The sequence below is a fragment of the Sinohyriopsis cumingii genome, chromosome 12 (genome assembly GCF_028554795.1).
Source record: "Sinohyriopsis cumingii isolate HCF-2022 chromosome 12, ASM2855479v2, whole genome shotgun sequence".
Classification (NCBI taxonomy): domain Eukaryota; kingdom Metazoa; phylum Mollusca; class Bivalvia; order Unionida; family Unionidae; genus Sinohyriopsis; species Sinohyriopsis cumingii.
In genome coordinates this window covers 45,774,442-45,790,855 of record NC_142972.1, presented here as the reverse complement: position 1 = coordinate 45,790,855, position 16,414 = coordinate 45,774,442, and the positions used below count along the sequence as shown (strand labels likewise).

The 16,414-nt window shown below is 34.4% G+C and overlaps 1 protein-coding gene across 2 annotated transcripts in view; it reads right to left on the bottom strand.

Moving 5' to 3' along the window:
- Positions 1-14,934, bottom strand: part of LOC149786375 (lewis-type alpha-(1,3)-fucosyltransferase-like) — a 31,945-nt gene extending 17,011 nt beyond the window's left edge. Inside the window, exon 1 of one of the 2 annotated variants that reach the window (XM_089976793.1) lies at positions 14,386-14,934. In XM_089976793.1, the coding sequence (XP_089832919.1) occupies positions 14,386-14,401 (16 nt within the window). In that variant the 5' untranslated portion in view covers positions 14,402-14,934. Of the gene's footprint in view, positions 1-8,191; positions 8,431-14,385 lie in introns of those variants that run through there. The other variant, XM_089976792.1, reaches the window with a different exon arrangement.
- Between the last annotated feature and the right edge of the window lie 1,480 nt (positions 14,935-16,414).

Sequence of the window (16,414 nt, the reverse complement as noted above, 5' to 3'; positions counted from 1 at the left end):
TCTCGTCCAAGCATAATCAATTATTGATCGATAAAATCTCTCACTTTCAAAGATGTTTAAGAGATTGTTAAACTGTGTTGCTGACCATGTGTTTCTTTTTATGTAAGCTCGTGAAAAACGAGAAACTTTCAATACTGGCGACAACACATGATAAAGGATTGAAGCGGATTTTCTCCCATGTCAAGCCACGATGAATATATGGTATAATAATGATTAATCTTCGTCACTTAAATCCCGAATTGCATCAAGGAAAACATGAAATATGGTCCAATGTTTCCATTGGCGTGTTCTCATGCGGGCTCGGAGATGTAGCTAGGCCTGCTACATTGTCGTGTATATCGTAAGAGGCAGGTAATGGAGAAATAGAAAGTGCTTGTGTAGTGTTAGCTTTCCGCACTCCCGAAATGAAAGGTGCTGGGTTGAATCCTACCGTCGGAACAGACCCCAGCTTTACTACCGTTGTAGGTCTCCGAGCGTTTATGAAACATCTACTTGTTTTGCTGCCCCGTAATGAAGCAAGCCATCTAATTCCATCAGAGCGAAGTTTTAAACTTACGCCTGTACATCTGGTAGTTAAAAATTAGTTTTGATCTATGTAGCCAAAATATTTTTAAAATTGTTCATTCTATCACCGGATGTAAAGTATCAAAAACTGTTTCGCTACTAGAAGCGTTTCGTTACTTGTTTCATACAGTACATGATTAGCGATAAACTATTTATAACATTGTATAATCTTTAATGCCATACTGCGATTTCCACTTTATTTACAGTTCGCAGAATGAATTATGCAAACATTTTTTTATAAAAATATGTTTCCATATTAAGGAGCTATTGACATGTTTTAAGACACATCATAGATAGTTCAAGCTATCAATAAATCTCATAGCCGCTAATTAATCAAAACTATTTAAATAACACACAGTATAAGGGTGGCCTGACCTTAGTCATGCAACACAGTTCTCTGAATACGTTCCTGGTGTCAGCATTGTGAAAGTGTACAGTCTTCTTGTCAAACAATAATGGTAATCGATTGTACTTTAAAAAATAAGCTTCCTTTTTTGATTTTTTTGATTTTTACTTTTCGTTTGAATATCTGGCCCATTACCCAAGGCACGGTCATCAATGCCGGTTAAATCTCACAAAAGCAGACGTAATTTATTTTAGTGTTAAGCTATGTTTATATGGTTCCCAAATGACAATAGTCCTTCATATTCTTTCCATTTCACTAGAATATATTTTGATAATCACGTTTGCTTGGGTTGTAAATCGTTTATATCCAAATCAACTGCGAAGTTTCATCAATCCCTTTACGACAGTGAAAGATTTCAGATTAATTTAAAATGTGAGTTCATAAGGCTGACTCTTCTGCAGCAACGTAACATATCGTATGAATTTGTTGACGTAGTCCGTACAAGCTTACAAGAATTTCACGTTGAAGTGTAAATTTAATAATAGGCATTATCTCTCGATGCCGACCTTTTTGTTTTCCTGCTAAGACCTGAACTGTTTTTATTACCTGTATGAAAAAATGTTGAACTCACTTATAGATTTGTATCATTATTCATGTTGCGCAAAAGAAACATTAAAAGTTACTACTGTCCTTTGCTCCATGTTTCATCTATATCTGATTTTCTTTTGATTCTAAGTGGCTAAATAATACGCGTTTTTACTTACTTTGTTCTAGTTATCCCTCGAGATGTGTAAAATGGCAAAACAATCACCGCGAATTCCCTAGCTCCCTTGAGGACAATATTTGTTTTAAAATTCACTATGTGTGTTTAGTCTACCTTTCACAGAACGAAATCGTGTGCATGTGCTTCGAACAGTTGTACGCTGGTATGAGTGCGTTTAATTCACTCAGGGCATTTTCTTTTTACAGCATATGTTTAAATCCACGTGCCCATTTCTCATTTGGAACAAATGGAGTGCTGTTTAAAGCACGGGGGACTAATTATGCGGTTCAAAGATGAAACTATTAATAACAATATTTCACTAACGGTTACAACGCGTTAGCGCCATGATGTCCTGGAATATTAACAATTGTTATATAAAGCCACAAAATGCATAAGAGTTAGGAAAAGAAGAAAACATTCATACAAGCTATAATATATGTTATGTACTTTGATATTTTTTTCTTTATTCTCATGATAGTTTAAGCAATCAAAATCTAAAGATGAGGAATGCAAGTAATTTATCATTTTGGAAGTGGACTAAAACCATAATCAAACAACTGTAAACAAACGAAAGTGAATTGTATACCTTGCATCGAATTATCGAACTATACCTGCCCTTGTCTTTACCACATAATTGTAAATGATTGACAGGCACGAATCCTAAGCATAGTTGTTCTCCTTTATTGGTGCCTATTCCTTAGATAAAATAAAAATACAAAACCAAGAAAGCATAATATATTGCCTTGGTTGGTATATAATCTGTTCTGCTTTTAAAACTAAACTTCACGCTAGAGTTGATGTATTTATTTTTCGTTTACTTCTTGAAAGATTAGTGTGACTTTAATATCTTAATATCTGCGAATTATTTGACAATATCATTGTTGTTTACTTTTTTGCGCAGTCTACTACATGGTGGTGTAAGCCTCTCCTTACGTACCGCTCCGGTGGCCTAGTGGTTAGAGCGTTCGCCTCGGATGCGGGAGGTCGTGGGTTCGATCCCCGGCCGAGTCATGCCAATGACTTACAAAAGTGGTACTAACAGCTGCCTTGCTTGGCGCTATGCATTAAGAGGTTAGTGTTAGGACTGGTCGGCCTGGTGTCAGGATAATGTGACTGGGTGGGACATCGTGCTACATGTCTACGGCATGATGCCCCAGTGCTAGACATCACTATAAACTATCACACTGCAGACATCGTAGCAATATGACTGAAAAATTGTTAAAAGCTACGTTAACAAATCCAAATCACACACACAACACCTCTCCTTAACTCATCTCATAATATGCAAGTAAATTATGGCATTCATGTGTCTGTCATGTATGTTCCATGTAATGCTTCAACTTTGTGCTCATAAGATGAGTCCAATAGTTTTGAATTTTGATGTTTATGTTACGGGAGTATGTAGACAAGCCTTTAGTCCTAAAAGGACACAAGACCTGCAAGCGCATTTCGTCGTCGAAAGCTCAATACAGTTTTTAATTTTTGAATTTATTTTCTGTGCCATTTCTTTAGTCATATTAATTTTTTACATCACTTATTTTCAATCTGTAGAATCTATTTTATGTCAAAGTCTTAAAATTCCTTTTCTCGTTATTTACATGACTGTTTCAAAATTGCTATACGAGGAGTGTTGGTATCCACTAAATCATACAGTGATAAAGAGTTTACATTTTCTTCTACGTTTGTGTTATATATTTTATTTTGAGATATTTAAATACATTAAAGATATGAAAATTATATTGCCACATCGGCGATATCACTTTTATCGTCACAACGGACATATCACTGATATAACTACATTCCTTTCTCATTTTATAAACATTGTCATGTGCATTAAATTGGTGATATCTGTTGTCTTTTATTTCTTAATGGTTAGATGTTATATAGATTTGTATTTTCTACTTGACTTTGCCCAAATCAAGGTCAATTTGTACCTGACTAGAGCCATTGATTTTGTAAATAACATAATGCATAGCTAGTATCACTAGGTGATAATATATCGAATATTTTGATCATTCTAAAATGTAAAAATGCTTTTCTTAATCTGAGTCTTGTACAATGGAATACCCCCATGGAATAACCTGTTCTATCTGACGTATGCCATGTTCTTTATGATAATTTCAGTAATGGACCGTGTCTTAATGACAACTTAGAATATTCTGGAGATGAACTTTAAACCCTCATCCTGATTTTAATTTTGTGTCTTAGCTTTTTATATAATGATATTTACTTGACAAATTACTTTCTTTTGCATTACCATCTTTAGCAGACGCAGTCTTTTATTTGTGTTCAATATCTCATTTGGGTAGAATGATTAATTCAAATTTGTATTTACTGGAAATCCTAAATGCCCATCAATAATTTGTTTGGACAGAAACAACAATTTCGAATTATACTGAATTCAGACATGGATATTTTGTGAAGTATATTATTGCGAAACATCAAGGGGCTGTTGGTACATCGTCAAACGTCAGGCACATTAATACTTTCAAGACTAACCGCCCATCAACAGATTCAATATTAGAACTTATTTAGAATGCCATTGTAATTCACTCAGAACTTGACATATTTTGACTTGCTTGTTATAAAACTTTCTTGACTCTGTGATTTAATTCACAACACTGAGTTCTTTTGACATGATTACTTTGTATTATTGGGAAAAAATTATTTGTTCAATTTTAGAAAATTTAATGTTTTTCGTTATTTTATATTAATTAGTTTAAGATCATGTTAGTCACACCTCTATTTCCATATTTAGGCCTAGTTCAATTTTCTTCTCCTTTTGCCTCTTCTTATTCCTCTCTCATGAGATGCACACATATTAAAATGTGTAATCTCTTAAAACCCTCTATTATATATTTATGCAATCAATTAGGAGGCGCCATCAAAAACACCTAATAATCAGAAAAAAAACATTAGTGACTGGACTTAAATGACCTGCTTCTATTTGATATTCTGTCACCCATACATCCATACAATAGAGAATAAATTTTACACTCTAGGACAAACGGACACATTTTTAGGAAAACCCATAATAAAACACATTTATTATTCAAGTAAAAAATAGCACAATCATCAAAGAGTTTAAAAATGATGGAGAAATCGGCTATTGATGAATGTTTATGGCAAACCGGATTAAACGCGACAGTGGGGTTTTGGCAATAGCAATGTGAACGAACTGAGCTGTAAGTTTGACAAGACTAACATTCAAGTATGGTTCCATGAATAAATACAATAAAATAAAGAACCCAAAACAATGCAAGCATTATGTTCATCATAAGAATCTTTTGATTAAAGATGTTTCGCTCTCAAATCTTTCTGATGTTTTGTGCAAACACTAATTTCAGCAATGTTCACTGATTCAGTCCTCGTAATTTGTTCGAAAACAGTCATTAATTTCTCCAAATACTCAGTTTGAAAAATGATGTGTACAACCCCAAAATTTTAAAAGTTGCTGTTATAAAATTATTGTAAAATAGTTGAACTTCTTTTAGTAATGTAGTAGTGCAGGCGTCAATCGCATGCGCACAGAATGGAGAACAATATCCGTGGAACTCGACGGCTTTTGCCTTAAAAGTATATAATAAAATGCAATCTACGTTATTTTGGGTGGATAATTTGAAATATTTCAAGTGGAAACACTAAGTATAGTCATAAGTGGTGGACCACTGGTGCTAATTTACGTTTATCCGCTTCACTCATAAAATATTTCGTAATATCTACTCATAATAGTTAGAGATATTTTGACCAAAGTTTATATCCATCAAGCCTCAGTTTTTAAGGCTACGTATCCATCAAGCCTCAGTTTTAAAGGCTACGTATCCATCAAGCCTCAGTTTTAAAGGCTACGTATCCATCAAGCCTCAGTTTTAAAGAATACGTATCCATCAAGCCACAGTTTACAAGTCTACGTATCCATCAAGCCTCCGTTTTCAAGGCTACGTATCCATCAAGCCTCAGTTGTCAAGGTTACGTATCCATCAAGCCTCAGTTTTAAAGGTTACGCATGCATCAAGCCTCAGTTTTAAAGGCTACGTATCCATCAAGCCTCAGTTTCAAGGCTACGTATCCATCAAGCATCAGTGTTCCACCGCTTAGCAGCTTCTCTTGAAAGCTTAACAGATGTTTTATATATCTTCCTGTAAATATTTTATGTTAACTGCAACGTATTTTGCTTTTTTATTATATCTTTTTCGTTTATTTGCAACGAGCCGAGAAAAAGCTAGAAACAAATAAGAAGTTAATTGTTTATTTTTTCAACTAAGTCTTACCGTAGTCATTATTTACAAGCTCTTATTTTTATACTTGGATCTGCCAAACACCCGATTTACTTGGGTTTGTTTTTTCTCGTTTCTAATTTGTGTTAGGCAAGGGGCGAGTGTCCAATACTACTGTTCCTCAAATTGCAAAGAGTTAAAAGTCAATCTTAAATTGTTGTCGCGTTAGAACATACAACTTCTAGTGCATAAAAAAGTATGTTAGCAGTACCATCCGAATGTATTAAACCGTTTTTCCTTGCCAAAGGTTTGATACACGTAATTGTTAGTCTTGTATCAAGGCCGTTTAAAAAAGCAGCCAAAACAAATAATAACAAAGTTCAACGTGTGTGTCTCAACGTGTCAACTGATTTGAAGTTGTTAAGCATTGAACAACTTTATTGTAGATTTTGAAACTGTAGCCCTTATAAAACAAGTAAAGGCAGTTTATAGGAAATCTGTTTTTTTTTATCCTCTGTGCAAACGCCAAGGAGCTTATGTTTGTTTTATCTTTCACTTCAAATGTGTTTTTCGAACAATAGCTTTATTATTTCTATCCTTTTAAAATTCCTGAAAAAGCTTCTGTCAAGCTTAAATCAAGGAAGAAAATATTTCCCCATGCTACCTTTTCAGGAAGAGCAATCTAAAGTTTCGATAACACTCGAATTTTTACAGTTGCCACGTTAACCTAATAAGGAGCAATACATGGTGCGTTCTGTATTTCCACTCAATTTACGTGACGCTTCGATAGCAATTTCACGGGTAGATAAGTATTGACCATTTAAAATGACCAGCTCCGCTATCCAAGCATAATGCATTCATACATTAAGTTCGTTAAATTAAGATCGGGTATAACATTTAGTTACTCTGTATGTTATTCTTCTCATTTTTGTATTTTTTCTTTTCTAAACAGTACCAATACGGTGCCGAAAAAGGCTTTGAAAAAGTGTTTCCGTTTCTCTATGCTCCGTCTGTGTAATCTACTTTATTGATGTATCTTGTATGTTGTTTTCTCTGGCAGATTCTAATAGTAGCCACCAAACGTCGTATATAGATTATATAAAGTCTTCTTTTGTTATTGTGTTTTGAAGAGTTTAGCCATCTCGATCCCACATTCCTCCATAGTCAAACTTTTTTATATCATAATTTGTGATACTATTTTCAAATTAATATTTTTTGTACATATTAGTGATTACAATATATGATGATGTGAACCAGTCATCGTGTGTGTGTGTTATCTAAGGTACATGACCATTTAGATTTGAATTTAGAGGGGCCAGATGACCTTAAAACTTATGTGAGGCAGTATCAAGTTCGTATAAATTTGTTTACGACATGCATCATGTGTGCTGTCTTGCTCGACTTTCATGTAACGCCATTCAAGTCGATGTACATGATATATTCTTGCCATTTGTATAAACCAAAGTAATGAATCCCATATATGGCTGGTGAGGATATTTGTTAATGACTTTAATAACACCCGTAACCCGCCCCAACAAATGGAGTGGGAGTTATAGTAAATTCAAATACATTATTAATTACTCAAACAGACAAACAAATAAAAAGCATTGTTGTCATCTCATAACTAAACCTTACTAAACTATATATCAACGGTACTACCAGGAATTGCCTTTACCTAAATTATATATTAATCAGTTTACTGATTATATTAATTAATACTGATTATATTAATTAATACTGATTATATTAATTAATACTGATTATATTAATTAATACTGATTATATTAATTAATACTGATTTATATTAATCAGGTAAATGGTGATGACAGAATAGTAGAACTACTTTTAAAAAACAAATATTTACCTACTGAGCGGACGAACCTAATATGCCATGTTGTAATTTATATGTATTTACGCAGCCGTACTATCCTACTGTAAGAATTTGAGTTCTACAATCACACAGTAAGTATATACAGTTTGAAGCGAAAACAATTACTAGTCAGTCGGCGAGGAATGCTTTTGATTTCAAGATAATGTGTACAGTTTTCTAAGTGTGAGTGAACTGTATCAGTATGAGGAATAAATGTGTTACGAATAAAATGTACTGTTTTAATACTAAATACCAGGTAATCTCTCCAGACGATCCGATTATTTTTAAACTGGAAAGCTGATATGGAGAAAACAATTAGGCTTGACTGAACGTGTAATTCGAAAACCAACTGTCAAACGATCATTGTTATCAAAAGAAAGCACACAAAGAAATAAGCTGTATTTTTACAGAATGTCAGGCGACACACTTACCTTTGTAAGTCAGCATGTTGTATCCTTGCTAGTCAAATTCAAAGAAAAATATACGTGAGTTCCCTTCAAAACAATGCCTGTTTCAAGTATAAATCGTCTTGTCACACCCATAAGATACACAACACCAAGTCACCCACTACAGCTAAAACATCAGACTATACCTTTCGTGACGTTGCAGTTGAATGAGAGATAAGGTCACTAAATCGCATAATCTGATTAGGCCAATACAGGGCACAGTCGTAGTTCGGCACTATAACACGTTCCGGAAAATACTTGCCGCTCTTTAATTCAATATGAATGATACAGAATAAGATGCAAATAATTCGGGTCTGTATCAGCACCAAATGCATTAATATTCATATTGGCACAGATGATATAAATAGCCATATATGTCAGAGAACTTAAGTTCCGACCATAATTTCTTTTTGCTCATAAGATCTAAGTCATCTACTAAAATAATCAATCATACTATCTCTACAAGGTCTCTTGTGTTCTCAGTTTAAAGTTTGACCCTAATGTATGCCAATCATTTCTTCCTTTACGATTTGACTCCACCGACGCAAAAAAAATGCACACGGTCTCGACCATGCAGTAGCGAAAGTGGAATGCCGCGAAGGCTGGAACGCTCGGACTTAATAGTAAAACAGTTTATTGTGCACTCGATCTCTTATTTTTAATATTCAGTCCTTACAGCGCTATGAATGGTCCTCAAGTGTCAGGAGTGGGATTAATACTAGGTTGTGACAGTCCCCTAGTCGAGGAGTTGGGGTGAAATCTCGGTGGGGGTCACTGGGGGGAGGCTCCCCTTAAAGCCATTGCATTCTACTTATATCGGAAACCAATGTAATACTTCTCCAGACCAGACCTTTCACTGAACAACAATATTTATCATAATCTGTCTCTACTCATCCTAAATTTTGCGATAAATTATATGTTGAAAACTCGTGTAATAAAACGATATTCACGATAGCTTTAAGAACTATTGTTTTGAAATTACATGTTCAAATACAAAATGCACAAAAGTTAAACAGTTTTATTTAGGATAAAACTACATGGTAAAATTACACGGGCCCTGAAACACCGTATTGATTTAGTGCACAAAGATATAAGACTAATTTCTAGAGAAACTTTCACTCATATTGTAATGAAAGTTCCAAATAGAGATTAAAGCAAGTACAATAATAAAATCCCTCCAGTAAGAACTGAAATGCATACCTGACGTTTGTCGTCATGTGCAAGATTTTCTTGATTTATGAGGTTAAAATCAAACAAGAATATAACATCCTGATAGGTTTCAAATGTACGAACTCGATAGGTAACTTTCGCAAGAAGACTCTCATCTGGTCCTGAACGAAGAGTGCACTTGGCTCTTCCTTTTCTAACATCATATTAAAGGCCAAAAGCCGTGACAAAGCGAATTGTAACAACAAGAGGTAAACCTCATTCGATGTATCCCCAAAGCAAGAAGCAGACCTTAAGAGTTGAGGTTACTTATTTTTTCCAAACAGAAAAAGGGGATTTTCTAAGGCTTATATTTGTTTTCGGTTTTAAGGAAAACACTATTAATTTTCTATCGCTATAACGGGATTAGACTAATTGTTTAACATTGTACAATACGGATCGTTTCCAACGTTAACAAGGAAATCCTGTCTAATTATTCTGTATTTAAATTGTGACCAATTACAAACTGCTTCATTTGTTTAATAAAACATATTTTGGTTCGTATATATAATGGAGTAGTCGATATATAGTTTTCCTAAAATGCTGTTTTCAAAACAGCAACCTCTCAGTAAAAGATTCATTAATGCGTTCATGACTTGACGAAATTCAGCATGAATTGCATTTACTAAAGATCTTGTATTTATATTTGAAAATAACAAGTTATTGCACTATTAACCATTTTATCAAAAAATCAAAATGTGTGATGATAGGGCAATAAAAATGTATCCTGTTGTTTTCCCCTGTATCGTCTTACACGTAATGGCATTTGTCTACAGGAAAGAAAGTATTAGCTCAAATGAACAGAATAATGGCTTGAGCTATTGTGATCACTTTTGATTGTCAAGGGTCCGTCAGTAATAGATCATGGTGCTATATCCTCCTATACTGCTTGGAAGACTTTTACATCAATGGTTTGCAAGTGTGTAGTAATGTGCCTGACCTTGCCTCCAATAAGATCGCCATTGCTAGAAATAGAACAATCTTTGAACAACACCTTTTTATGAAGCTCTGGTGAGACTTCATTTAGAATCAACATATCTGGCCGTCTTTTTATGAGAGAAACAAATTTGACATAATGGTGAGGTAAGAATTCTTATTCATACCTATAAAAAGTAATTTAAAAAATATGGAGATTCTCTGGCTAGACAGAATTATTTAATGTTAGTGGAAAAAACACGTGTCTTGTTCTCAAGCCAGGCCACAATATCAGTATACGGCATTTTGTGCTCATCGAGGTAATTTAATCTGTAACAAATGCCACACAAACCATTGCAATACAGCTTAGGTATACTCTTCGAGACATATCTGTCCTTGGCTTTGTCACAGAATTAGGCAAAGAAATAACTTGGTTTTGTTTTAAAAACAATTAGACTATTTCTCGTTGTACATGCGTACAACGTTATATAGGGTGAATGTGTTTTTCCAGGTAAGCGACTGTATTAACATGTACCTAGCCACAGATTACTTGTGTCAGGTGTCATGACTAACATGATATGCACGGGTATTCTACCCCGACTTGTACTCACTCTCCTATGGATTTAAGTAAGACGAATCTCTGAAAACCACACTGGTCGTTTTTGGATCACGTCATGGAGTATACACTCTCCTTTATTCTCCAGCCATAGGGGTAAGTGTTAAATTTACATTCTTTTTATTTCATAGGCGAAGCTTATTCGGTTTGTACTGTGTTATCGCGTAATAACGTGTTTATTACAACGCAGATTTAAAGTATTATCATAGATCTAGAGATTATACAGAAACTATTATGTCCAATTTGGTTTTATTGTAGCTGTTTCTGACTGTGTTTGAAGATGTTTCTGACTGTGTTTGAAGATGTTTCTGACTGTGTGTATAGCTGACTGTTTGTAGCTGACTGTTATGGTAGATGACAAGATTATGTTGAACCTTAAGTGGTTTCAAAGATCATGTTGAACCTTAAGTGGTTTCAAAGATCATGTTGAACCTTAAGTGGTTTCAAAGATCATGTTGAACCTTAAGTGGTTTCAAAGATCATGTTGAACCTTAAGTGGTTTCAAAGAATATGTTGAACCTTAATATAATTTTGTTCGAGATTTTGTGAATATCTTGTTGAACAAAATACTGTTTGAGGGTATGTGCAGTCCCTGAGTGTTCTTGGATCTGCACTTCATTTTATTTAATATTTGTTTTGTTTATTTTCGATTGTATTTTTACATCATATATTTATAATTATTAATTCATTCATAAATTTCCATCTTTCCCACATTGTGTTTGTCTTGTTCATTTAGTCCGAAAACCCACTCGGTTACAATTCTGTGACAGGCTTGCAGGTAGAGAATACATTAATCTTTCATTTTCAGCAAGTCTTTTCATACAATTTGCAGACCCAGAATAGTAGGGAATTTAGCGGTGTTAATGTAAGTGTCTAACTGTAGCAATGGTTGTAGAGAGAATCATCGCTGGACAGTAATAATATCTAAAAGAAAATACTCCACGAATTTGTCCGTTTTGTTTTCCTTCCAGAGAAAATTTTCAAAGCTCTAATAAAAATAAATTGCAATCTTTTTCAGCATAATCTCTGCAATTCTTTCGTGAACATTTGATTGTGCCGCAACGCCCAAGAACATCCACAGGAACATAATTTTGTAAAAGACTGCCAGAGTCATTCCGTTCGCTGACGGCATTACAACGACTTGCTATACTGCAGACTTTATTTGGCGCGAAGGATTGCCATATATTATGGATAAGAATGGTCTTCATTGGTCAACAAGGTACCTTAAGGATGTTGAATATCTGAACCCAGTCGATCGGGCATGGTCCAATTGAAAGCGATCTCCACACTCTCCTTTTGAAATTAGTGCTAAAGTAGCGAAAGGATGGTTCAACATTGAAGAAAATGGACACCGGACTAAGATAACTTTCATTTCATGTAAATGGAAAACTGTATATTGCTCCACCGCCTCATTTCTTTCGTATTATGAAGTTTTGTTGTACTATATAATTTTTAAGATACTACACATGTTTTAGTCTATGAGGTGTACTGAATCCATCTTCTCCAGCCATGAAAAATTGCTGCACATCAACAAATTTGTATTTTCAATGTTTTAAATGTATAGAGTCATTGTTGACAGAATCTTGATATTCACAAGTTTAATATTGGCCAACTGGTTCGATGACCGTAGATAAAATAAATATTTCATGGTGTATAGTTATAAATTAGAAGATTCGACGCAGTACAAAAGAAGCACACGATCATTATAAAGAATGCTAGTAGGAAAAAATATATCTTTTGAACACTTTATAGTACGTTTTGAATTAGTCATTTCCCTCATGATGTGAAAACATTGAAATCTGAGAATTATCTTAGTGAGAAAATAGTATATTTACTATATTTTAACGAATTCAAAAGATATCTAAACCTTTGTATGGAAAGTGTAATACCTTTCCATGAAGATCCTATCATATATATATATATATATATATATATATATATATATATATATATATATATATATATATATATATATATATATATATATATAGATGGCTGCCTCGGGCTCTGTTATTATTCACTTGATAATCAACACTTTTTATATCCGTATTGTACCCCATTCACACCTGAGGATAAACGGTACTGTCACATTTTTTCAGGCCTTCAACAGTAGATAATGTTTAATTCATACTCCACGGAGATTCGAACCCAGGTCGTCCAGTAAACGGCACCCGTCGCATTGCCTGCACACACGGGACCATATCCCCTCATGACTAAGCACTCATCACCAAACAATTACGTTACTCATAGAATTAATCATATAGAATTATAAATATACACCAGACTGAACAGAAAGTGCTTTCCCTACATTCTACAGAAGAATGATTGATATCAGTAGGCAGAATTATTTTTTAATATTAACATACAGATTAGAAATTTTTTAACATACTCTACGGAGATTCGAAGTCAGGTCCGCCAAAATTGTAATGACGTTAACACCACTCGTACCCGACCCACCAACAAAACATGTCAGACTGGTCCAGTAATTTGAAATGGGAGATTAAATACACCCCATCTCTGATTGATCAAATAATTTTAAAACATTTCAGTGAACATCATCAAACCTGTCGTTTCAAATATGTGATTCTATTTTCAAACTATAGTGTTTTCAATATATTTCAAGGTTCTACGCTCAAATATTGTTCATGTATTGTAACCAATGGATAAATGGTGAGGTGGATTTACCTAATTCTGCCTTTAGTATAAAAAACAAATTGAAAGGAAGTTATCTTTTGAATTTGTTTACATTTGTTCTAAATTAAAAATACATACTTAATTAGTCAAAATGAAAAACAAATATATTTTTCTGTAATATCGGTGTCTTCGCATAGAATTAACTTATGTTAACGGTACTACCACATATTACCTTTATCTAAATTATATATGAATGGGTCTACTATTATTTTAATCAGATAAATAAATGTTAATCACACAGACCAACATTCGCTAAGAACATATTTACCTTTCAATAACGGACAAACTTAATGTTATGCCATCTTGTAATTTTAATGGAATTAGGCAACTGTGCTATCTTACTATATCAATTTGCTTTATTGTCTGTACATGGTAAACAAAATAATCTAGGTCAACTCTACAAGATCGTAATCACAGGTAGACAATTTGAGCTCTACAATCACATAATGATTAACATTTTGAAGCGAAAACAATTTCCAGTCGTGGGCAAGGAATGCATTTGATTGCAAGGTAATTTGTATAGTTTTCTAAGTGTGAATGAACTCTACCTGTACGACGAAAATATGTCAGGTAATAATCTATCGAAACGAGACGATTATTTTAAAACTGGAAATATGGTATGGAGAAAACAAATAGGCTTGACTATACGAACAAATTCCAAAACCTACTTCAAACGATCCCTACTATGACAAGAGAGCACACAAAGAAATAAACTGTATTTTCACGAAATTTAAGGAGACAAACTTACCTTTGTAAGTCAGCATGTTGTGCCCTTAATAGTCAAATTCAAAGAAATATATACGTGAGTTCCCTTCAAAACAATGCCTGTTTCAATTATAAAGCGGCTTGTTACACCCATAAGTTACACAATACCGAGTCACCAGCTACAACTAAAACTTAAGGATCGACCTTTCGTGAAGTTGCAGTTGAATGAGAAATAGTGTCACTAAATCGCATAATGTGATTAGCCGAATAATGTACACAGTCGTAGGTACGCACCATAAACTGTTCCGGAAAATACTTGCCGCTCTTTAATTAATGTAGGAATAACACAGACTAAGATGCAAAGAAGTCAGGCCTGTATCAGCATCAAACTTATTAATATTCATATTGGCACAAATGATGCAAATAGCCTTACAATTCAGGAATCTTTACTTCAGACAGTAATAACATTTTGCTCATTATATCTAAGTCATCTAAAATAATAATCGAGAATGCCATCTTTCCATGGCGTCTTGAGATCTTCCTTTAAAGTTTGACTCTGATGTATGCCAATCATTTATTCCTTTAAGATTTGACGCAAGTGACGCAAAAAAAGCAAACGGTCTCCACAGTAAAATGTCGGAAGTGGAATGCCGCGAAGGCTGAAATGCTAATACTAATTAGTAAATCAGTTTTTTGTGCATGCGGTCTTTTAATTCTAACATCCTGTCCTTAAAGAGCTATTAAGGTACCTCAATTGACAGGAATGGGATCAACGTTAGGTTGTGGCAGTTCCCTAGAAGGGGACATGGGGTGAAATCCCGGTGGGGACCATTGGGAGGGGGCTCTTTTTAAGCCAACGCATTATAAATACATCAGAAACCAATTGTCACAGGATGAAGCCGGGTTGGGACTAGATTACGGAAGACACCAAAAGCAACTGCGTTTACAAGATGTTTATTTATAAACGCAATTTAAATGTTAACAAATCTGACACCATTATAAACAAAAACATATGGAGAATTATAAAGTTCCTAACATGGAACTATCAACAACAATTAACTCAACGAGATAAAACTCAAACATGAATTTAACAAATGGAATTTCAAACAAACGTGAATTAAGTCCTATCACCGATCAACAAAATAAAAGTATTTGATCTACACCCCAATATAAACAAAATCTTGAATGTATCGTTCATACAACGATATTGAAATGCATGTGAATTACAATGTATCGTTCATAAACCGATATTGAAAAGCATGCAAATCAGAATGTATCGTTCAAATAACGATTTTGAGATGCAGGTAATTATAAACCTATCGATCGTAAACCGATATTGAAATAGGAATGAATGAAATTATGAACCTATCGATCGTTCACATAACCATATTGTAATAGCAATGAAAATTTGCTGAGATAGCAATAGTGGAAATAACATGGAACACTATATATAACTATCGTGGCGCCCATTTGACGTCCAAGATGTAACTCCGGTTCCACTCGCTCTAGTCAATGGCCAGAGAAGCACCCACGCTTGGTCCGCTCTTCTCAGCCTATTGAAGGATCCCTCGAGAGCCCTCACATCAATCACAGACCCGATGTTGGCGAAGCCCTGGTCCCTCGCATCGAGAAAACCAGTACACTCTTCCGATTGAACGTCACCATAACATAGCGTATACGTCACACGAAGCCACACAGAGTTCTGTGACTCCACATCAAACGATGTATAAGGCATGGCAGGCATGTACAAAGCAGCTCTACAGCTGGTAACTCCACATCAAAACATATACAAAGCATGGCATAAGGCAGCTCACACCATTTTGCTTAATGCATTCATGTTTGTTTTATTGTTGTTGCTGTTTGATCTGCTTCAAGTAAACGTTCAATTTTGTTAAATATGCATATGAATTACACATTGTCCAGTTCTGTCATTTTTCAAGTTATATACAATTACCATAGTATTCCAACGAAGAATACGTCTAATCATCGTAATAGGTTACCTGCAAAAGAGTCAATGACGTAACTTTGCTAGAAACCATACGTGGTTACATCGAAAAAGTCTGTGACTTTGT